Source organism: Microtus pennsylvanicus, chromosome 10 (assembly GCF_037038515.1).
Source record: "Microtus pennsylvanicus isolate mMicPen1 chromosome 10, mMicPen1.hap1, whole genome shotgun sequence".
Classification (NCBI taxonomy): Eukaryota; Metazoa; Chordata; class Mammalia; order Rodentia; family Cricetidae; genus Microtus; species Microtus pennsylvanicus.
The window spans coordinates 615463-641622 of NC_134588.1; the positions used below are offsets into that span (position 1 = coordinate 615463).

The 26160-nt window shown below is 34.7% G+C and overlaps 1 protein-coding gene across 1 annotated transcript in view; it reads left to right on the forward strand.

The window, feature by feature from the left end:
• Positions 1-26160, forward strand: part of Cdh19 (cadherin 19) — a 112125-nt gene that overhangs the window by 64704 nt on the left and 21261 nt on the right. Inside the window, exon 10 of the mRNA XM_075987377.1 lies at positions 22814-22935. Within this exon, the coding sequence (XP_075843492.1) occupies positions 22814-22935 (122 nt within the window). The remainder of the gene's footprint in view (positions 1-22813; positions 22936-26160) is intronic.

The window sequence follows — 26160 nt, forward strand, 5'->3', positions numbered from 1 at the left end:
GGCCAAGCAGTTTCTTTATTGCTTAACCAATGAAATCAACAAATTGATATATGACACTCCCACATCACTTCCCCTTTTGCTGTTTAAACAAAAAAGGAAGGCTTTAACTTTAACATAGCAAAACTACATATAACAAAACAGTTATCAAGCAAGAATTACAGTTACAATATTTATATCTATTTTATCTTTTATCATAACAATGGAAAACTATAACTGCCTATTCATTCTTCAACTCCATCAAAGACTCCAGAAGGATATAATACTACCTAAGTAAACAAGAAATAAGAAAACTCTAGAAATGACAGAGACATCTCGCTGCCTGGACAGTCACCCAAAGTTCTTTTGTACCGTTGGGGCATCCATCCTCAGCCTTCAGGCCCATAGTATCCAGCAGACATTTCCATGAAGCAGGAAATTTTAAAGACAGTTCAGTCACTTTCTGCTGTGTCCTGCAGAATGTCTCGCAGACTCTCATGAATCAGGAACCCCGAAACAACATCTCACCTTTAGGCAAGTTCAGCAGTCTTCTCTCTGTGGGTTCTTTGTGTCCAGTTTATGCATTAGTCCAGGCAAGAGCAGTATCTTGCCCAAATGACTATCAAACTCCATAAGGATCCTCTTCGATGCCCATCTTCCTCTTGAAGTAGATTGGTGCCACCAGGAGCAGACATGTCTCATTGTCATGAAAATTCCTAAGTTATTAAAATATTTTAAATGCCATATTCTGCAGTCTTTGAGAGATATGAAGAATGCCTATCTGAAATATATCTCTATATATCTAGAAAATCTAAGTAACATGACTACAAACTTGACTATTATTTATGATTATCCATCAACAACCTATATTTCCTAATTATACATTACATTTTAAAAATGAACTACACAATCACAACACCTTATTCAAGATCAGAAATACTTATACATATAACAAAATTGACCTTAAAATCCATACCAATGCAAATTATTTAGACCTATATCATTTCCCCCTTTAAATGTAAAAGAACATTTATAAACAATATTTTGGGAACATGGGTGCAGTTTTTTCTCTCCAAACTGCTTCCTGCTGAATGGGGGCGCTGTATCTAAAATCAGATCATTTAGGGTGTAACCTGTGTGCCAGGTTTATCTCAGTTGGCAGTTGAGTGAAGTAATTTTTGGAGGGTGTTCACAGGAACTTTTCGGGAGGTCGTGGTCTATCGTACCATATCAGGAATAGAAGAAATCCACAGGGTCTGGTCCTCTGTGAAAACTAAAGAAGACCCTAAAGAAGCATCATATCCTTAGACCCAAATTCTGAAGTCATATCCTCATGATATCCTTTCTGGTTCCACTTTGCAGCCCATATAATGAAATGTCTCTCTGTACTTAGCTTCTTTAGAGTCAAAAATTTTAAAGAAAACACAATGTACATAATCCAGACTCTCTGTGAATTTTCCATATTTACATGGCTTATTTTTCTTTATTTCTTTTATTCTCTTAACTATCTGTATGCTGTCTCTTTAACTTTATTCTCTATATTCTTTTTCTTCTCTCTCTCAAGCCTACGTACATTCATCCAACAGTGTGACTCATTTAGTGGTCTGAATCTGTCCTATTGTGAATCTGCAATTTTTTACTATCTAGGAGCACTTTTGATTTGCGCCTTTAAATCACTAGGCGCTTAAGAATCTAAGCTGTGACATTCCTAGGTCAAAAAGAGGTACTGCCTGCTGACCCTGCCCAGTCCAACATGGCGGAGCCGCTCGTGCCTCTGATCCTTGCACATTGCACCACTAGCATGGAGGAGCTGCTTGTGCCTCTGAGCTGCGGCATGCAATGTCCCCCTTTTAGGCACATAGCAGTCTAGTTGCCATCAAACAAATCGTAGCAGTTTACTCCAAATGCTCCATTCAAAAGCTCTGTCTCCCGCAGGAGTCAGACAGAGATTGCAATGGCGGCACATCCCAGAAAGCCAGCATTTTGAAACAGCCAGTTTTTTCCTGCTGCTGAGTCAGGAAATTTTAAAAATGGAGGACCATTTTGTGCTAGCTCTGGGGCCGCCAGGTAGGAGCGGCACTCAGCACTTTAATTCTGAGACTGAGCATGCAACACAGAAATTCTTTTCATCCAAGTTACAGCCAAATCTGACACTCAGAGCACTGCGCAGTCCTAATCCGCCATGCTCTCCCGCCTGCCTAAGCCTGATTCAGCCGTCTGCCCAGGTGCAGGTGGGGAGTTCTGAGCCATCAGCACAGTCTCAGAGCACTCTCCTTCTGATCCCAAGTGGGAACACAAACATCCAGTCCCATAAGATCCATTGAAATGCTATAAAGCCAGAGTTCACGCTGGCAGCACAGCCCAAGAAGCTGTGCTATAAAATGACGCAGCATTTTTTCTGCTGCTGTTGCCGAATCAGGAAATCTCTATACAGCACACCACCAACAAACACCAAAAATCTGTGTTAAACTCTCTCTCCCTCATTTTTAAGCCTTCTCAGGTTTTTAAGTGGATTTAGTCCATCACGTCGGGCGCCACTCTGTTGAAGGAGCTGCGGTGGGCTGCGTTCCCACCCAGCTCTGCATGGCTAGCTTTACCCGAAATAATTACACAGAAACTGTATTCTTTTAAACACCGCTTGGCCCATTTCTATCTAGCCTCTTCTAGGCTAGCTCTTGAACCTGGACTAGCCTATTTCTAATAATCTGCTGCAGCCCACGAGCTGGCTCACCAGGAATGATCTTAACCTGCATCTGTTTGGAGTGGGAGAGTCATGGCGACTCCCTGACTCAGCTTCTTTCTCCCAGCCTTCTGTTCTGTTTACTCCTCCCACCTATGTTTTAACCTATGAGGGCCAAGCAGTTTCTTTATTGTTTAACCAATGAAATCAACAGATTGATATATGACACTCCCCCATCAGTATCCATAGTTTTTCTTTTCCTGTGAAAACAAGAGCAAAACTTTTCCCCTAATATAGCACATCTCCTGGCTTTCATTGTTAGATCAGCCATCTGAAATAAACCATCTGATTTAATTCAGAAGTCTTTTCTATTATTCAATGTCTTTTTGCAGCTGTTGTCCCTTTCTCAATTGCTTTAAGAAAATCCAAGGTTAATAAAGCATTATGTAATCTATTTCTGGGGATATGTTCCACCCCTTTCTCTTTGTTTAACATGTCCTTTATAGTTTGATTTGAAGCTTTTATAACTGCCTGACCTGTAGGATTGTGTGACACACATGTAATATGCTTAATATTATAGTAAGGAAAAAGCTGTTTCATTTTCCTAGAGACATATGCTGGACCATTATCTGTCTGTCTTTATTTGTGCAGTTTTACCTATAATGATAAATATGTGATTACTGAATCATCCTTTTCTAAGATTAAAGCAGTTGCCCACTGAAAGCCCAAATAAGTGTCAATAGTGTGGTGTACATATTTTAATTTTCCAAATTCTGTAAAGTGGAGCACATCCATCTGCCAGATTTCATTCCTTTGAGAGACCTTTGGGTTAGTCCCTGCATATACCAGAGTTTGGTTATAGAAAGAGAAGGAAAGCATCTCTTCCTAATTACCTTAACTTGTTTTCATGTAGTAGAAAACTCTTTCTTTAAAACTTTGTTATTTACATGATGTTTTTTTTATGAAACTCTAAAGCCTGCAACATGCTTCCAATCAATAATTGATCAATTTCTGCATTACCTTGTGCTAGAGGACCTGGAAGTCCCATATGGGATTGGATGTGTGTTCTGTATATAGGACAAAACCTAATTCCTGATTATGTCTTGCACCTGGATAAATTATGAAGTCAATTCTTTATCATCTGGTATAAATTCAGTGGTTCAACAAGCAGGATAACTCTTTATGCATATTGTGAATCAGTAACTATACTAAGAGGTTCTTTACAATCTCTTTCTTAGCACTATGAAGATAGCATATAATTCTGTCTTCTGAACAGAATTATAAGGGTTTTGGTCCAACTTACTTAATTCTTCTGATTTGTAATTACCTTCCCTGATTTATTTGCATCAGTATAAAATATATGGGTTCCAGTTATTGGAGCATCACATAAAATTTGAAAAAGAATCAAAGAAGTTCTCTTTATAACGATAAATCTATTGCTTTTGGGATAATTGCTATCAATTCCTCCAAAACATTAGCACAAGCACTTTGACATGGGTCATTGTCTTCACATAACGTTTTATTTCATCAGCAGTGAAAGGCACTATCATCTCCACTGGGTCTATACCTGCTAATTGACAAAGTCTCAATTTTTCTTTTATAATTAACTCAGAGAATTTTCCACATAAATTTTTAATTTTTTTTATATGGTTTATGTGACAATAGATCTATTCTAAGATAAAATCATCTCTCTGCATTAAATTCCTGTAGAAGAAATTCTGGAAGGCAATACAACTAGAATACAATTAAGACTTGATTTCACCCTATCCACATGTTCCTCCTATAATTTTATCAATTACTTTTCTGGTTCAGCTTTAATTTCTCTGGGACTATTCAAGTCTTTATCACCATGTAAGGTTTTATTCAAATAAATTGTTACATCAGGTATTATCCCAAAAGCCAGTCATAGACTGGAAATGTCTCCTAACAATTTTTGAAAGTCTTTAAGAGCCCACAACTTATTTTTCCTAATTAGTGCCTTTTGTGTCCTAATTTTATGCAAACATATTTTACAACCTAGATAAGTGACAGAATCTCCTTTCTGTACTTTTTCAAGAGCAATTTGTAATCCCCATTTTGACAAAACATTCTTTACTCTTTCAAACATTTTTTTCTAAAGTATCCATATTTGAGTTGGATAGTAAAATGTCATCCACGTAATGGTAAATTATAGACTTAGGACATTGCTTATATATTATTTACAATGGCTGACTTACAAAGTTTTGGCACAGTGTGGGGCTTTTGAACATTCCTTGTGGAAGTATAGTCCATTGATATATCCTAGTAGGCTAAGAATTATTATAAAAAGGCATTGTGAAGGCAAATTTTTTCTCTATCCTTTCCTTGTAAAGGTATAGTGATGAAACAATCTTTCAAATCTATAACTATAAGAGGCCGTCCTTTCAGTAATAGAGAATGCAGAGGAATTCCTGATTGTAGAGGGCCAATAAGTTGAATTACTTTATTGATGACTCTTAGATCTGTCACCTTTCTCCATTTAGCAGATTTACTTTTTACAAAAAATACAGGAGAATTACGAGGGCTGGTTGATTCTTAAATATAGTAAACATCTAGTTGCTCTTGGTGTATCAGCTGTTCTAAAACCTGAAACTTATCTTCAGCTAGAGGCAGTGCTTACCCCATATAGGCTTCTTGTCAGGTTCCATGGCCCCAAGATAGAAACTATTTTCCCCTAATTAGATCAGTACAGAGGCATGGGAAATAATGAGACACAGTTCACATGGTAATCTCAGAAGGGCCTCTAAGGCTTCATCCATTCCTGAAGATCTATCTGCATTTATTATTCAAAACACCTTTTATCCCCCAGGTAAACCAAGGTGGATACTCATGAATATTTTCTTCCTGAAGAACCACGAAGGACACCTACACCTTAAGTCACCAGCTTTAGAATCAACACCTCTCCCCAGGCGATTTACATAATAACAAAAGAGAAGGAGCCATATATCCTGAGTCTTTGTCAGGTGGCTAGCTTGTTCGACAGGATTATAGCTGCACTGGAAATTAAGCATAGCCAGAGAGCCTGGCTGCAAATATCTTTTATAAAATATGGGCCCACCATCCACTCTCTTTTATTAAATTTTAATAACCCCTGTGCTTCTGCAACAGGACAGATATATCATGCCTGCTTGGGCAAAGGCTTCTTCCTTTACCCATTTTTTTTCTGTCTTTGGAGCAGGCATTGTCACACACAAGTTTCTGTCTTAGGCATCTGGGGAGACAAAGCTTTAAACCCGTCATTGAATGTTGGTCTCTGTAAAGAAAAGAGATTATTAGAGAGAAATATACTTTCAGGCCATGTCTGAATAGCTATATTCATAACACTTTATGAATAATTATGTTCCCAAAGGCTATAGTCTCCTATTTAAAGGAGAAGAGAATCGCCTGAGTTGAAAATGTTTCCTCTGCTGGTTCAGAGCACCAGCAGATCTAAAATTCTCAGCATATGCATCAACTCCAAACACTTACAGTGCCACAACCTCTTTTTAGTAATTGTCAAAATTATAAATTTTTGTATCATCAGTCAATATCAACTCTCTAATAATCTTTTTTTTTGTATCATGATTTTATATTTTGTTGGTCATACCAACTTTTAAAATTTTTTTATTTTGGTCAGTACCATTGTTTTTAGAACCATTGGTCAATACCAAATTCTTTTTATCATCTTATATGTAGTTGTAAATATCAGGTCATTACCAGTAAGAGTACAATACCATTTGCTGTTATTAAATACCACTTTTAGTCTCTGAGCAGCTATTAAGCCCTTAGTCTGTCCCCTTCTTAAGTGAAGAGGGGTTTTGAGTCTTTTTTTCCTGAGGGGAAATCTTAGGTCTTAGTTTTTAGGTTTAATATTTTATTTAAAACGAGTTTTGTGTCCCAGAAATTGAGAACACTTAAAGGTTTAGTCTGTATCTTAGTTCTAAATCAAACAGATTTTAAACCACAGCAAGCTGTAGACATCTTAGTTAGCGCATCTCAGTAGGGTCTCTTTGTTCAAAGTCTTTGGAGGCAGAATGGAATCCTTCAGTGTACCGTGGCAGTAGCTGCAGGTCCACAACAGGCACTCCTCTCTGTGGGGGCTAGGAAAGCTGGATCACTGGTGTCTCTTTGAGCTCTTTTTATTTTATTTATTTATTTACTTGTTTGTTTGTTTATTTATTGCTGGATCATTATTTAGCTAAGCTGTTTTTAAGTATGCTGTCCTTTTGTTGAATGTACTGAATCAGTCATTCTGGAAGCCATCTTGTTTGGTTTTTATCCTGGGAAAAAACACTGATATGTCCTCGACCCCATATTATTATGGGATCTGGCCCTTTTTATATTCTAGTGTAAGGGTCCCTGCACTTTGCTTTAGCAAAGGTGGTCTTTGTACTATTATGTCACAATTTGTCTGCAGCTGATTGCTCATAGACATCTGTATTTAGAAAGTTTAGCCTAAACAATGCATGATTTAAGGCATTGTGTGGTATCTGAGGATACAACTCCCTTGTCTTTATTTTTTGGAGTTGTGTTTTCAAGGAGCTATGTGCATGCTTCACAATTCCTTGTCCTTGAGGATTATATGGAATACCAGTCTTATGAACAATATTTCACTGAGTACAAAATTTTTGAAAAGCTTTGTTAACATATCCGGATGCACTGTCCTTTTTTATTACTTTTAAGGTTTTTGTGCATGAAAAGCATTTCAAGCAATGAGTTATTATATTCTTGGTGGCTTTTCCAGTTTATGTTGTGGCCATCATGAATCCTAAATATGTATCAATTGTCCCATGTGCATATCTCAATTTTTTAAACTCAGTAACATGGGTTACATCCATCTGCCATATACGATTAGGAAACAGTACTTAGGGATTTACCCCCAAATGAGGCACAGGTAGATGTTGTAGGCATCTTTTACATTGTTTAACAATTTGATGAGCAGCTTTTGTGGCCAGCTTAAATCATTTTTATTTTATTTTATTGTGGTAAGCATGTGATTGTTGAATAAGTTTAAACTGAGACAGAACGGTTATTTTTGTAAGTTTGTCAGCTAGAACATTACCTTTATCTAATGGACCAGGAAGACTTAAATGTGCTTTGATATGTCCCACAAAACATGGTATTTTTTATGTTGTATTGCTTTCTGAATCTGTTGAAACAATATCTTAACTTGTTTATTGTTAGTTTTTATATATGGCACTGTTTCCAACACTTGAAACACATTATAAATAAATGACTATTAGTATATAGATTAAAAGTCTTATTAGCAAAATTTTTAAACACTAGAGCTACAGCTCACAGCTCAACTATTTGAGCTGAAACTGGTTTTGTCTGTACCATGTGTTTTTTTGTCATTGACTACATAAGCAGCTTTTCCATTAGATGAGCCATCAGTGAATATCAACAAAGCATCCTTTATGGGAACCTTTGCTACTCTTAAAAAAAAATGAATGAATGTTGTTGAGATAAACTGCAGTAACTAATCAGCTGGGAAAAGGTTATTAATCTGACCTTGCAACTGAGCAAATGCAATTGCTCAAAAATCACTATTTTTAAATAACTATTTAATTTGCTGTTTAGTGTAAGAAACATTGATTACAGCTGGTTCTTTGCCAAAATATTTCCTAGATATTATCCTGCTCTTTTGTGCCAAGCATGCTACTGCTTTAAAATAAGGATTTAATACTTTAACTGGTAAAAATGGAAGGTATAGTCACAGAAGTGATCCATTCTGTCATAAAACTGCTGTAGGAGCTAGACTTGTAGGTAAAATACATGCCTGCCATGTTTGACTGTAATCGATATAGCACACATGCTATTCCTGTATAGTCTACTCTGTCTGTGAGAGAGTCTGTCTTACAGCTTTTAAAAGCTGTGTCCTGGAATTTGGATCACTGTCTCCTTTACGGATTTTACTTAGAGGCTCGAGGTCTCCTGTAGGAAACCTTAAATAAGGCCTTAGCCATTGTATATTTTTTAATAATCTTTGAAAGTCATTAAGAGTTTTTAAGTCATCCTTTCTAAATTTTATAATAACAAAAATTGGAAAATTCCATGGTAAATTAGAGGGTGAAATATGTTCACTATCCAGCTGTTCCTGCACTAACTGTTGGGCAGCTTGTAGTTTTTCTTGTGTTAGAGGCCACCGACTCACCTATAAGGTTCATCCCTTTTCCATATTACTGGGTCAGTATGGAGTGCAGGTCTTTCATTGACCTCTCCTAAAAATACCCTAATCCTACTTGAGGAGGTCTACTGTCTGTACAACAGGATCAACATTTTTTCTATTATCCTTGCCTAGACCTTGATTAAGTAATAATCCTTGTTGACACATCTGATTATAACAGCCATGGTGGGAGAATATAAATATACTCCCATTCTGGACATAATATCTCGGCCCCATAAATTCACAGGTAAATAAAGAATAATATACAGCTTAAAAGTCCTTCATGGCCTTCCTCATCTTTCCAATGTAGTTCATTACTACTCTGTTTAGGATTTCTAGTCTGACCAATTACTTATAGCTGTATAATTGTCTCCATTTTTGGCTACTTAGCAGGCCCATTGTTGGCTGTTATAACTGAAATATCTGTACCAGTATCTATTAGACCAGAAAATCTTTTTCCATTTATAAACAAAGTGAGCTCTTGTCTCTGAGGACCTATTGTCTGTACCCAAAATGTATCAAATGAACCAAATTTGTCATTTTCTCTCTCTCTCTTTTTTTTACTTTGATTATTTCTCTGTACAGCCAGAAGTAATATTAATTGTGCAAGCATCTGATCTGCTTTTACTACAGAAACTCCATTTGGTGAATGAATTAACATCTTGATCTCTCCCTCAAAGTCAGCATCTATAACTCCAGGAGCCACAAAGATTTCTTACATAGTTGAGCTACTCTTCCCTAGCAGTAGTCCTACAGAGCCTCTTGGTAAAGGCCCATAGATCCCTGTGGGGAGAGCTTGCATCCCTATCTCAGGTGTTAGAACCATGTATATGATGAACTGAGGTCAAGCCCTGTGCTACCTGAGGTGGTTCTATTAAGGTGTCCTATAGATTTTCTTGTTTGGGTGCAGATTGCTGGATTGCCACATAAATTTTCCTCAGAACCTGAGGTTGGCCTCTGAATTTGTTTCCCAAAAGGGGATTTCCTAGATCATCTCTTTTTGATCTGCACTTTCTAGTCCAATGTCCCCCTCTCCTGTATCTCCTGCACAATCCCAGTTCTTTTCTAGTCCTAGCGCTTACTCTCCTGTCAGCACATAGTCTGACCTGATGTCCCATAAGACCACATCTAAAACAGCCTCCAGGCGTTTTTATAACTTGTGTTCTCCCTGGGACTATGTCTCCTTGCTAGTATAAGACATCATTAATTGTCTTTCCCTGTAAGGCAGCATCTAATGTCATTCCTTGTGTATATGATTGGCCAATATCCAAGTAAATTCAGACATAATCTGCAACATTACCATGTTTCTTAAAAGGTCTTATAGCTGACTTGCATATAACATTGGTGTTTTCAAATGCTAATCTGTCCTGCTTCTGAGTTTCCAATCAACCTATTAGATGCCTGTGTTAGTCCGGAAACAAAGTCCTGAAATAACTCATCTGGTCCCTGTTTTATACTAAATAACTCCTCGGTCTGTTCTTGTGAAGATGGAAGCTTATTCCAGGCCTTCTTGGCCACTGCATTGATGTGTACATATGTTACCATATCATATTCTAACTGCTAATTTGCTCACATGTAGGGTCCTTCACCTGCCAGCATCTCATATGAAATAGGAATTGGCTGAGTTTGGTTTCTCTCAGCTGTGGCCTGACATTGTTTTGTAAATTTGGTTTAACACAATAGATAATCTCCTCCTGACAGGCAAGCCTTGGCTATCTGCTTCCAATCCACTGGTGGCAGAGCTTCTACAGCTATATTCTCTATCAGTGTCTGAGTAAAAGATGCCATGGCACCATATTGAGCGCAAGCAGTTTTTAATTCTTTGAGTAACCAAAATGATATAAGAGTATGTATTCTAAGCAGATTTCCTTGCACATCTCTCTACTCCATTATTGTGAACAATTAAAATCCTTGCATCTTTTCCCCTCTGCTAGCAGCTTCTCTGATACAAGCTTGTAGAGGAAATTTACTGCTATTGTTATGCATCTGCTTCACTTTTAATATACTCTGAACTGTCTGTGGATCTAAGCCTGTCGTTGCTGTGGGAAGACTATCATTCCTCTGACAAGAGTCGTGTATCTGCATAGTTCCTAATCTGTGCGATAGCAAGGTTACCATCATTCTCAAGCCTGCTGTTTGCTAGTGAGAGAGATGAAGACTCCCTTTCATGGCCTGAATCATTAGTCTCTGACCTGTTGTAACTGTTCTGTTCTAAAAGAGTATCTAGCAACTCCTCAGATGGTGTGGATGGAACTATGTCCTGTTGGTCAGGATTTAAGTCCAACCTTTCCTGTATTAGCATCCAGAAATAAGGAATATCTTCAGGGATGCTTTCTGGTTCATAATTACAATAATGTTGTTGGATTCTCATTTCCACTTCTTTCCATATGGTTTTGTCTAAGGTCCTATGCTGGAAAAACTGAGGGCATATCTCCTCTATAAATTTTAAAAATTCTTGTATCTGATGCTGCTGTACTCTTTCTCTTCCGTCTTTTAATATATCTTTAATCAACTGCATAGTCACTTGATTGTTTTTTTCTTGTCCCATATTTTTATATTTACAAATTTTACTCCTGATATTACTGTCCCATTTTGTTATCTAATAGCACATTACTCACATATCCACTGATTTTTTTCTCACGACTTCCTCACATCTGGTCACTTCTTTCTTGCTTTTTGTGGTTTGCAGATCAACCTCATGTTTTCCTCAGTACTTCTGTTCCTTTCTCTGTTTTTTTCTCAGGGTTCAGTGGTCAGCCTCACATTGGGCATCATTATGTCAGGGTCTGTGACCCCAAGATAGAAACTATTTTCCCCTAACTAGACCAGTACAGAGGCACAGGAAATAATGAGACACAGTTCACATGGCAATCTCAGAAGGACTTCTCAGGCTTCATCCATTCCTGAAGATCTACCTGCATTTATTATTCAAAACACCTTTTATCCTCCAGGAAAACCAAGGTGGATACTCATTAATATTTTCTTCCTGGGGGACCACAGTACTAATAAAAACACCTACACCTTAAGTCACCAGTTTTGGAATCAACACTTCTCCCCAGGTGAGCTATATAATAACAAAAGAGAAGGAGCCATACATCTTGAGACTTTGTCAAGTGGTTAGCTTGTTTGACAGGAATGCAGCTGCCTTGGAAATTAAGCATGACCAGAGAGCCTGGCTGCAAATATCTTGTATAAAATATGGTTTCACAGCTTCTCAGTTAACCATTTTAAATGTAGGGCTGTTTATAACTTTAAAGGCTTACTAGTTGCTTTATTTTCATATACAGCCTGAATGACTGGTGACCTTTATGGATAGTAACTTATAATATCCTTTCCAGAATTATGAGTTCCTGTGAGTGCAGGAATGTTAATCTGGGTATACTATTGCTGCAGAAGGTCAAAACCCCATAAATTTACTGCAATATTAGCCACATATGGCATCAGATTCCCACTTTAACCTTCTGGCCCAATAAAGTCAACCCATTTTATAATTTGTTTAGTTTGAGATATGGTTCCATTTCTAGTAATTAAACATCTGCCTCTTGAAGAGACCGATTTGGATGCCAAGATTCTGGAGTAATGACACTCACATTTGCACCTGTGTCCAACAAACCTACAATTACAATGCCATTTATACACACTCTTAGTTTTAGTTTTAATCATTTATAGAAGTCTGCCAGAATGTTTCCTGTTTCCTATTGAAATTTTTTACTTATTCTCCATGTTTTTGCCATCATCTATAACAATAAGGTCTTTTACAGAGCTCTGGGATTTTTTTTTTTTAATTTTCGTGGTTAGACATAGCCTCCATAGTTACTGGAGAGGCCCCCTCAAGGAGTTTCCCAATGGTATTGGGTTTTCTTGTCTGTTTTTGATTGATCTGAATTCATTGGTACAATGTCAGCCTTTGACACACCTTCTCCATATACCTGAAGGCTGAGTCCTCCTATTTTTGCCATTCCCAGAAGAGATATTTTTCCTAGGAATTACTTGTCTACAATCCCTTCTCAGATGTCCCATTCTACCACAATTTAAACATTTGACATTTTGATGTCTCCTCATTCCTTTGGAAATTGCTTCTCTTACCCAAGAATCAATATTATAGTCAAATGTCTCTGTGTTTATTGTATGCAGTATTCATTCATTCATAGGTGCTGATCTAACCTTTAAAGGCCCAACTAACTTTTTGCATTCTAAATTGGCATTTTCCAAAGCCAGAGATTCAATAAGTACTCATCTAGCATTTGGGTCTTTTGTTCTATTTGTACAGCCTTAGTTAATCTCTGACCCTGTTTAACCGTGGTGTATCATTCAATTCTTTTTCCCTATTCTTGAATCCTGTCCCAAACATTTAAGGCTGCTTTGTGGCATAGGGATAAGATTTGTTCATCATAAAGAGCTTAAGCCCGTGGGTCAGCATAAGGGCCTTCACCAAGAATTTGATCCTGGGAAGTCTCAAGGCCTTTTGCTTTTCCCTGTTGTTCCAAAATTCTTGCCTCTTGTCTGAAATAAATTCTCAACCTTAATTGAGGCCATTCATACAGGACTGTTGAAACTAACTTAATCCAATCATGTGGTGAGGTTTTAATGCTAGAAGATCATGTTTTTATCATCTCCTTAACAGATGTGGACTGCAAACCATAAGTTACAACAGCATGCTTAATTTCTTTTAGACCATTCCTTTCTATATGTATCCATCTACCTTCTTTGGATCCTTTTGGGCCTGTAGAACTTGATGCTTTGTCAGAGTAGGTTACAGGGAAAAAAAACTAAAACCTTGGGTAAGTCATCTCTGGCAGCTACTGCTGATGTTGAATCCTGAACTTGTGCCTTCTCTCCCTGTTCATCAGCTCCAATAATTTCCTCAGTTATTTCAAATCTTTACACTATTGTCTTCTGTAAAGCCTGAGTCTCCTGGCCTATATACATTTGTAAAGATTTCATTGAGGCAGCAAGCCTCTTGTCCTCATTTTGCACATGTGATTCTAAGAGATTAAATTTCTCTTTTAAAGATAGTCTTTCCTTGGACATTACTTGAATAGCATGCAGATTGTCATATTGGAGAGATACTCTATCTGCTAACTTATCATAACTTTTTATCAAATTTTGATTGTCAAAATCAACAGCATGAATATTTTTAGATAACTTCTTATTACCCTTAGACATGGATTCAATATTTCTGTCAAATAAATGTTATCATTTTAATGGTATTAATTCTGTCTACTAGCTGTTCATTATTAGTCTGTAAAAAGTGTATCATTCCTAAAATTGCCATATTATTTCTTAATGGTAGAATATCAAGAAGAAAACTGAGTCCCAATCCCCAATAAATAAGCCTTGCACAATACATTCCATAGTATTAGCAAAAAAAGTTACTAAAAGTTAATGTAGTCTGCCATATTGATTTATTAATTACCTGTTGTGTGATCTGGAAAACTGTAATCCTTATTGTCCAATAGATGTTGTGGTTGCAGAGTTGTGACTAGAAGCAAGGCAACTGATGTCAACAGGATTGGTCCTACGCTGCTTTCATTTCTGAGCCACTTTAGTTTTCCACCTTTGTACTGGTTAAATACTAAGAAACATGCCTTGCTTGACAAATTAAAAGCAATTAAATTAATTCCATTCACGGAGCAAGAAAACCAGAACTCATGGGCAGGGAGTAGAAATCTGGAGCTGCACAAGTCACCACTTGGCAAGGAACCATGCCAGGGAATGCAGCAATCATACATATGCTTGGGAAATTTACAAGTTGCCACAAACAATAAACTCTGCTCTTGTGGAGGTTCTACAAAAAATAGCTTAGGTAAAAGAAAGCCAAGTGGGCAGGGTTAGGATACAGTCTGGACCATGGACTAACTAGACCATTAGTCCTTTAGTCTTTCCACCCATTTAAGCATGGAGTCCAGATCCACATGGGTGCCAAATGAAGGACACTTAAAAGAAATCCCACACTAGCTCAGAATTGAGAAATAGATGGTTATTTATTTAGGGGTAGACTCACAAATCAGAATGCTCTGCTAAAATCGAGATCAGAAACAAAATCCCATAGCTGGAAAAGACCCCAGATGCATGCTCTACATTGGCATATATAGTATAAGAGGCCATGCCCCAGTGGGTGGGTAACCACTGGCTGTAAGATTTCCTACAACAGTCTGAATAGCTATTGTGAAAAATAACGTAACTAAGCTAAACAGAAAAATTAAAAATTGAAAAAAAATTTCTCTGTGAAATAATTTTCAGGTTGTAAGGGTTGAAATTTGTCAAAACTCTAGAAGTAAATTATTTCAAGCTTTTGTCACACCTGAGGAGAATAAAATAAAGAATTTGCCTTCTTCCAAAAAATGTGCTAAAAATAAATGATTAGAAGAAACTTTAAAAAGTGTAGAGTGTATTTTATGTATATTTGTTTATTTGTGGTACATGTATAAGTAAGTGTGGGTGCATACATACTCATATATTGTTGTGTATTTGGAGGTCAAAGGTAACTTGAGGGTGTTGATTCTTTCTTACTACTAAGTGAGGTCGAAAGAGAGATGTCAGGTCTTCAAAACAGTGGATTGATTATGTATCTACTAAACAATGTAACTGACCCTATAATCAGTATTTGAAGTCTCAAAATGCTCTAATCTTTATAAATTAAGAGAGAATAAAACTAACAAAAACATATTTCATAAAAATATACTAGATTATTGAACTAGTACTTTTAATAATTTTTTTTCATCTAAGGGTGGTTGATAATGAGGGGAAAGAGCTAGTCAAATTGTTTTTTATGTCTTTTTTAATTTAAGGATTAGATCAATGTAAAAGTAAATTTTAGTGATTTAATTAATATACTTTCTGTGTGCTTATGTAAAAGTAAGTTTAGTAAACTATAATAAACATTAATATAAATCATTAATTTGTAAGCCACTGCCCATTAAATTAATTAATTCAAAATTTATATATTTGAAATATTTACTATTTATTCTTTATCAATAAAAACCCAGAAATCAGATAATAAGAACCTGGTTCATAGTGAAATAGTGGAGAAGCAACCAGTGATTCTAATGTCTCCTTTTTCTATTCAAAATGACTGAGAAAATTTAAGCCCTTCTAAATGCTCTCAGTCTTCCAAACCATATGTCTATTGAAATATAACTATATTTGGATTTAAAAGCAAGTGTAAAATGGCCACAGATTTGATTATTATAGATGGCTAACTGCTAACATACATTTTTTAATCAACTTAAACCGTGTGAGAAGAGCCTTTAAGTATGAGAATTTTACTTGACATTTTAAAATGAGCTGCATATATACAATGATTTAAACAAGAGTAGAAACATATATACAGTATATTAAAACAAAAATAAGCAAAAATTTTTATTATTACAAAAATACCATAAATAAAAGTAGAAGCATATGTAAACCTATTTACAGTATAAAATAAACTAAAATTTGTATCAGCATATAAAATACCAAAAATGAGAGTAGAAGCAAATATACTGTATATAGTATAACCAATTTTTTTTATTACATACAAAAGTCCATACCAGTATAAAATATTCAAGACTAGCCATTGCTTTATAAGTTTGAATACAGATTAATAATCTACCCATTTATCCTTTCATCACTATATTCCCCTATTTCTTTTCAGAATGAGTTCCCTGAGTCTAATCTCCTCTGAAAGTTTTCTTACTGATATGACCAATAACAACTTTTAAACAACCCCCAAAACATAATAATTATCTATAATCTACAGGTCAGTAGATTATTTTTTTAAAAAAAACCAACCTTTCCACTTCTTGAAAATGTGAATGTCATCTTTTTATAATTATTTCCTGTTGTCTGAGCATGAAAATTTCTTAAGGAGACCCTAATTTGAGTCAATGGTCAATTCCTTGAAGACATAGGTGATCCCCTGTTTCTGTGTGATGGGAAAGTGCAGGGCTTATCTGAAATACTGGCTGGAGTAGTCTAAGAAGCTGAACCATCTCAGATAATTGTCTTCACATTTTCTTGAGCAGTTTTCAGTCTGAACATGATCTTTGAATGACATTTTCAGGTTAATGATATTAACATTTTGAGTGTAATATGCAGCAGATCTTAGAGAAGTTAGAACACTAAAATCTGTTAAATACATCCTTGATATGCAAGTTTAATTCTGAGCTATCTAATTCAGACTCAAGCATAAAATTATGTACCTGAAGTCAGATAAAGCCTATTTCTAGAATTAGTTAGTACTCTGTATGACCATTAATATTTCAAAAGAGAGTTTAAATATACAAGTTATAAATTTTGAAATGTTTACATCTTTTTAGCAATGAGGTGAGCAGGCCTGCTTTTCATGCCACCCAGCTCCCACATGGCTAGCTTAGCCCCAGAATAATTACATGGAAACTGTATTCATTTGAACCCTTCCTGGCCCATTAGCTCTAGCCTCTGACTGGTTAATTCTCACATCTTGGTTAACCCATTTCTCTTAATGTGTGTAGCACCACGAGGCGGTGGCTTACCGATTAAGATCCTAACCTACAACCATCTCAGGTCAGAGAATCATGGCGTCTGCCTCACTTCCCTTCTTCCCAGCATTCTGTTCTGTCTACTCCACCTATCTAAATTCTGCCCTATCAAAAAGCCAAAACAGTTTCTTTATTAACCAATGAAAGTAACACATAGACAGATGACCCTCCTACATCACATCTTAAGACAGGTTTTAAGGAGTCAAAATAAATTCAAGATTATGAGATTGGGATAAATAGAATAGAATCTTTGTTTTGCTTTTGATCTTGTCCAATTCCAGCTGACTCTTCTTACATGAGATAGAGATTTTGAACTTTCCATCAATAATCATGTTTCCATTTATTGAACGAGAGAGACACAACTGAACACAAGCTTTAATTCTTAGTTAGATTGAAATTACAGAAAGATAATTTATTTTATATTTAGAGAACAACAGAAACAAACATTTGGGAAGATGTATAAAATTTTATCCTTTTAGAAATGTGATATATCTTTAGGCCAACCCCTTTTTCTTTGAACATTTTCTCTGGATGATTCATCCTTTGTCTTCAGATGTCTCATTTGTCCAGTAATTCTCAGATTACTTATTTGGATTCTTTTATTCTCTTAGCAAGACAGAAACAAACCACACTTCAATCCTAATTATGGGGAGTTTCCAATTTTGGCAGGTTATATCTGATTAAATGAAAGGCGTTTGTTAGTTTTATACATTTAGAGTAAATGGCCAGGAGGTTTAATGAACTATCACCTCTCCTAATCAGAAGGTCTCTCCTATTTTACTCTAATCTTTATCAGTTCTGCTGGTATTCATAGCTTTTCTTTTCCCATAGAAACAAATCAATCCCTCTTTCTCAATGTAACACATATCAAGCTCTTCATTGTGAAATCAATACAAGTTTAAAGTATACATGGTGATTTAATTTGGCAATTTTTCCCTACTATCCAATGTCTCTCCTCACTTGTCATTCCTTTCTCATTATCATTATAATAATTAAAGTTAGTAAAACATTGTGCATTCTATCTCTGGAGAAAATTATTATAATTTTCTGTTTATTAATCATATTTTAAATTATGATTAGATCTTTATATAAATTCTTATCAAGTCAATTGTGTAGTATACCTGAAACATATTTTATAGTGAAATATGCAAAAAGACTGTTTCATTTTACTAGATTCATATGCTGTAACATTGTCATTTTTAGTTTGTACAAGTATCCCCATGTTGGCCATAACTACACATAATTCTATAATAACAGAATTAGATTTTTATTACTTTATTAATAATACCATTCAAAATTTCCACTTCCTCCCCTCCTCACATTTCTCTCCAACTCTCCCACTTACCCTTCCCTCCTCCTTCCCCAGTCCTAAAAGAGGGCAGGGTACCCTGCCCTGTGGGAAGTCCAAGGTCCCCCCCTCTCCATCCAGGCCTAGGAAGACATGCAACCAAATATACTACAATCCCAAAAAGCCAGTACATGAAGAAGAGACAAATCCCAGTGCCATTATCATTGGCTTACCAGTCTTCCCCAATTGTCAGCCACATTCAGAGGGTCAGTATGATGCCATGCTCATTCAGTCCCAGTACAGCTGGATTTGGTGAACTCCCATTAGATCAGGCACATTGTCTCAGTGGGTTGACCAACCTTTTGTGGTCCTGACTTCCATACTCATATTCTTCCTCCTTCTGCTCTTAAACTGGACCTGGGGAACTCAGTCCAATGCTTCAAAGTGGGTCTCTGTTTCTATCTCCATCTGTCGCAAGGCGAAGATTCTATGGTAATATTCAAGATAATCATCAGGAAGATGCATATATTTTAATTTTCCAAACTCTATAAAATGAAACACATCTATTTACCAAATGTCATTTCTATTAGAACAATTTAAGTTACTCCCTGCAGGTTTGTTAATACAAACTGCAATTAGCACATTTCCTTGGCTTATTATTAAGTGATTAAAAAAATCTTTTCTACATAATTTTAAAATAATATTATGTTTCTTAGGAAATTATGAGACCAGAAGCACATTTTCTACAAATATCTGATCAACTTTATCATTATGCTATACTAGACAGCCTATTGAATCTGTATAGAATCTGATAAGTGTTACATAAATGGGGTAATTTTCATTTCTGATTATTTCATATAACTGAATATATTGTAAAATTAATTCTGAATCAACTTCAGAATAACTCTAGTGGTTTCAATATGTAAAACAATTATATATGTTGAGAAAAGAGGTTGGGTAAAATCTAGTGATACCATGAGAATGAAATATAATTCTTTTGAAAAGAATTATCAGAGTTGTGAGCCACGTTTTCCTAAATTTCCTGACTTATGACCTATTTTTCCTGAACTCTTTGCATCAATATGAAATGTGGGGGGTTCCAGCAATTATTGTTCCTCATGGTATGTGAAGAAGAATCCAAACATTTTTATATAAATATGTCTTTTAATTTTGCAATACTTGTTGCTAATATTTAACAAGAAGTTACTGCAAGCTGTGTGACAATATTTGTTTTCTGTCTGAAGGCAATTTCAACATTTGTAAATGGCACTACAATTTCTGCTAACTCTATTTCTGCCAATTGATGATGTCTTTATTTGACTTTCAGAATCAATTTGGAAGCATTTATTTAGAGCTTTTTGATATTATTACTATGCTTTTATGACAAAAATAACTGTTCAAAGATATTATCAACTCTGTGCATAAGAATTTCTGTGGGGAATGTATGGAAGGTAAAATAACCAGAATACAAACAAACTCTAGATCCAAAGGATCCAGATGTGTATTCTGTAGCTTATTTTCTACCAAAGTCAATCATTTCTGAGATTTTATTGGACTATTTAGACCCTTCTCTCCTTTTAATATTTGAAATAAATTACTTAATTCTTGAGTAGTTAACACATTTACAGTTAATATTTCCCAGAAAATCTTAAAGTCATTAATACTTCAAAATAGATCTCTCAAGCTTTGCACTCTCTGTGGTTAAATCCTTTTAAAACTATCTTATTTCCTAGGTAGTTCATATAATTAATTCTTAATTCTATTTCTAGAATCAATTTGTAATCCCCAATAAATTAAAAGTTCTTTGACTCTTCTATCATGTATGTAAGGTATATGAGTTTTATCTCTAGAAAGAAATCATCCATATGGTTATACATTGAAGAGACTGTTTGCAAATTATTTTCAATGATAGTCCAAAATAATGACAAAACCTCGGCCTGCTTAACATCTCTTTAAGAAGAACTTTCCAATGATACCTCTTAATAGGCTAGAAATTACTGTAAGTAGGCATTCTGAGGTCAACTTTTTCTCTAACCTGTTCACGTAAAGTTAAAAAAACATTGTTCTAAGTCAATCAACACAATAGATTATACTTTAAGTAATAAAGATTGCAAGGGAATTCCAACATGTAATGAGACCATTTTCTGAATCTCCTTATTTATGTGGTTCTTAGTTCTGTTAACATTATCAATTTTCCATTTTTTTTGAAATGACAAATAGACTAGTCAAGGAACTAGTCTATTCCTCAATATATTGAATATTTATCTGCTCCTGTTTCAACTGTTATGATTTGCATAATTTTTCTGTGGTCAAAGACTGTTTCTCAACCAGACAGGCTTCTCAGTTAGCCATTTTAAATGGTAATGATACCTTTGAAAACTCAGCAGCTACTTTGCCCTGCTTATTTACAACCTGAAATGTTGGTCATTTTTCTTTCTTTTTTTTAAAGATTTATTTATTATGTATACAGCATTTTGCCTGCATGTATGCCTGCACACCAGAAGAGGGCACCATATTTTATCATAGATGGTTGTGAGCCACCATGTGGTTGCTGGAAATTGAACTCAGGACCTCAGGAAGAGCAGACAGTGCTCTTAACCTCTGAGCCATCTCTCCAGCCCAATCATTTTTCTTGATAGTACCTTTTAATATTTTTCTCAGAAGTACGTATTAGTTTATGGTTTCTGAGATTGAAGAAATGTTAATTTGGGCTTTTCATTTATGTAACAAATCATGTCTTCATAAATTTATTGCTATTTAAGCAACTGATGTGCTTAATTTCCCTACCTATTCTTCTAGCCTTATAAGGTCAATTCTTTTTGCATGTTATTTTACCTGAGACAAAGTTTCTCTCCCCAGAAACAGAATATTTATCTCCTGAAGAGACCAAATTTTTGCTAAGATACTGATGATATTGTTTTTACAATTGAAACTATTTCTATTAAACTATCAATTTCAATGCAATTTATTTGTATTGTTAGCTTTGATCTTTGATTATTTATAACACCTTGCAAAAATATTTTTTTCCATTCTTTCCTTAATAATTTGTTTTATCTAATAAAACTGTTATATTATCTAGACCAGTATGGCTTTTAACAACAGGCATTAAGTTTTTTTTTAATTATTCTGAGGAGGGACTCCCCAGTGCTGATAGGAACTTATTAACTAAATTTGAAATTATAGCATGCAAGAGGCTAACTAAAACATTTCCCTGTGTCAAACTATTACCTTGTCTGTCCCTTTTTTATCTTCATTAATTAGTTCAATGACACTCTTTGTCACACCTTCTGCTTATTCCAGAAGGCTGTAGATTATCTCTAGAATAAATATTGTTTCTAGGAACCCCTTGCCTATAATCCCTTTTCAGAGTCTCTCTGTATATCCTCAGTCCACCAAAATTTCTATGGCTAATTTTGTTCATCTAGTGATTATCTCTTCCCTCTGATTTAAAGTAAACTTTATTTTTAGTCTCAGTCATATCAGAATGCAATTAAAATACTCCAAAACACATACTTATTAAGTATTGTTATAAAGAATAATTGTATACCTTGACATATAATAATGATATTATTATATTTATTCTGATCATGGGAATTATCTAATATTTATTTAATAACATAACTTGAACAGCAAGACAAGCCTCCATTTTGTAATCTTTACTTTCACTTTACATCTGAACAACAAATTTTGGGTATTTAAGAAGGACATGGCTTGAAGCATTCTTTATAATGTACATTTTATCAGTTATGGCTTAATTTTAGTGTTTCAGAGAGTTGTTTCACTATGATCATATAAAGCATTTTTAGTTATTTAAGGACCTCAGGAAATAACTTAATTCTGAGTTTGTTCCTAGTGCCAGTATGAATATAAGAGAAATTTACAAAAGTAGAAATTTCTATTCTTAGTAAAATTCACTGGACTGATACAAACAAATCTTCTAGCTCCTGAGTGGAAGCACAGTGATCATAGAACATTTTTTCTTATCTACTTTCACTTATCAAGGGCAAAAACCAGAACCTATAGAAGAAAACAATAAGTGGTGCTAGCACTGAGCATTGATTTCTGATAAGTATATGAAATGCATAGTTCCCATACTTAGGTTTCCTTAAGGAAATATATCAATATACAGAAAGCCTCTAATCCAATTTATTGCATGACTTTTAATAGAGATATAATTAATTTCATTCTCTATGTTTAATTTGCAGACAATGTCCAACAGATTTCTTCAATTCCTGTGTATGTACAAGTTTTTAATATTAATGATCATGCTCCTGAGTTCTATCAATACTATGAGACTTATGTTTGTGAAAATGCTGAATTTGGTGAGGTAAGATAAGAAATCACAATAAATCACCAAATAATGAGCAACAGCATATTTTATATTTTCTAAATATATATTAATTGGTAGTATAAGGCACCATACTCTATATTACATAAAGTAAATAATTTGAGTTATATTTGTTTTATTACAAATGTACGTATATTCTATGCAATTTTATTTTCCTTTTTGGAAATTCTATAGAATATAACACTATATTTTATGCCTCTTCTATGATAGTTTACTTCATAAAACCTTAGATTATTATCATGAACCAAACAATTTATTTTAAGACAGGCAGATATAACTGTTTGATCAGTTTGCTTAGTCATCCTTTTATTCTCAAGTTAAAAATGTTTCATTCTATTATCTTAAAATATTTTATTTAAAGAAATTAACACAATATTGTAAATAAAGTGAAATATGCCACATATAATTGTTACAGAAAAACTGGTTTATAAAGATGGCCTTAATTATGCATATTTTTATATATATGTATGTATATATGTATATATTGCTATATTATATGTACCTATATAGTTATTTGTTACATATAATATATGATTAATATTGTATATTAGTATATATACTTATCATGCATAACTAGTAGGTATACACATCTTTTTTTTTTTGGTTTTTTGAGACAGGGTTTCTCTGTAGCTTTGGTGCCTGTGCAAGAACTACCTCTTGTAGACCAGGCTGGCCTCGAACTCCCAGAGATCTGCCTGCCTCTGCCTCCCGATATATCTTAATACACACATAAACATAGGATAGTTGAATCCAACAAGAATGTTTTCACCCAAACTTACTAGTGAGATAACTAAGGGGCAAAAATATTACTTTGCTTTCTTTCTAGAGTTCTATTTCTCAGGATACCATACTAGAAAATGTGTGATGAATATAAAGAAGAAAGGAGGGATGCATTGGCATGGCAAATTTTTAATATTTAAATGTTTTAATTAAATTCTAGTGATCAAAAGTCAGGAAAATAATGTGTACAAAAAGGTATGGTGATGGCCAGAATAAAAAGTATGATTTTTGTAGCACATGATACATGATTTGAACTGGAGAAAAGAAAATGGATTTATACCCTGCACACACATGATGCATGAACATCAACATCAACAAGTATTAAAAGACAATGAGTTTGTTAGAAATTTTGGCCTAGAAGTTATCAGAGAATGATAGAGACCAGTAGAGACAGAGAATAAGAATTATGGAGAAATAACTGTAGCCAAGAAAATGACTTACTATGCTTTACATGAAAGAAGAAAGCAAAGAATAGATACACAGAAATTTGATTTATGATTTTGTGTTTAAAGTTTAATACAAAATTATTAAATTCTATGATTATGTCATTTAATCATAAATCATACTTTTTGCAATTTATATTTTATGAATGTTGAATTAAGAACCCTTTCTGATATAAAACTAGCAGTGCAATAAGATAAAAACAGTTGTTAAGTAATTCATACATTATTTTCAAAAGTATTAAGTTTTTGTGGTGGGAAGAAGAAACAAAGAGACCAATGAAATGTGGTCAATGACATTAGGAAGGATGTGAATAGAATATTTAGGGGAAATCCTAAATATTAGAATGTGACTTTTTTAATGAACTCCTGAAGTGGAAAGAGAAAAGAGTGAATGTATCAAACTTTACATTATCCAGGGGACTGGTAGGGTATCTGCCCTTCATTTGACACTGGTAGTGGCTAGAGCAAATAAGCTGTTAGAGCAGGGGACTGCCTCATATGTGTAGACAACGACCAATTCTAAATAGAATGGTTCATGGATTTCAGGGAAATAGTACAATCCAAGTCATGGTAGTTTATGAGATAAAGACTAGAATTTACATTTTTTTCTCTCAGAATAAAGTCTTAATTTAGTGGAGAGTTTAAACAAGAATAAATGGAAAGATTTTATATGGTTTTCTGGATACATACTTACATATTGACATACAGTGGAGCTCTTCTGTAGGAAGACACACCCTCCAGTTATCATAGTACAAAGCAAGGGACAATGAGTTCTCACAATGTGAAAGTATTGAAGATAGTGGTTGAAGCCACAGTATCTTTCATATAACATTAGAGTACAGATGTTGTAAAAGAATGGAATCATGATAAAACTAGAAAAGGTGACTTATGAATAAATTCCAATGGATCAGTCATTATATCTGAAAATAAAAAGATGTTTTGCCTTGTTAAAATAATATTTGGGAGAAGAAAAGTGAAGAAATGAACAGTTCATCTGTAAACTTTAAAATTGTTATGTAGACTCATGGACATCAATATAGCATTAAAAGGAAAAGCCCCTTATTGACAAAATAAACTTGAATATAACAGTCACCTGTGAGATATGATAAGCAACCACAATTAGAGACTGAGACAAAGAAGAAAATATTTTAAAACCTTAGGTAAATAGAAAATGTTATTATCTAGAAAGGAAATATAATTTAAATTTCCTGCTCATAGATTGGAGAGTGATGTGGGATGTCCTTCTGTATATGTGTTGTTTTTATTAGTTCATGAATAAAGATTTATTGACCTACAGCAGGGCAGAAAAAAAACCAGTCAGGAAATCCTAATAAAGATATATATATTAAAAAAAAGATTAGTTGGAGTCAAGGAGATGACATGTGACTGCTGAAGGAAAAGGATACCAAAATTTAGAGGAAGGCCATAGTCTCATGGTGATACACAGATTAATAGAAATGGGTTAATTTAAGATGTAAAAGTTAGCTAAGAGCAGGGTGGTGGTGATGCATGCCTTTAATCCAACACTTGGGAGGCAGAGGCAGGCAGATCTCTTTAAGTTTGAGGCCAGCCTGGTCTACAAGAGCTAGATCCAGGACAGCCTCCAAAACTACAGAGAAACCCTGTCTCAAAAAGCAAACAAAAAACCAAAATATACCTAAGCTATTGAACAAAACAGCTTTAATCATCAGGCAATAAAAGCAACACATTTAGAGAAGGACGTACCATATCAGGGAAGAGCAGAAAATTTCCTTTTGAGTTGAAATTTCAAATTTTACAAGTTTCAAAAATTATATTGAATAAAAAATGTTATAAAATTGTAGTATATATGTTATTAACAGTGGATACTGTCTAATAAGGAAATGAAGAATATGGAGCTGGCTAGATAGTTTTTTATGAGTGTATAATAGAGTTATACCAAAGACAAACAAAATACATGAGCATATGTGTGTACAAAATATGTGTAAGCACATTCACCTCA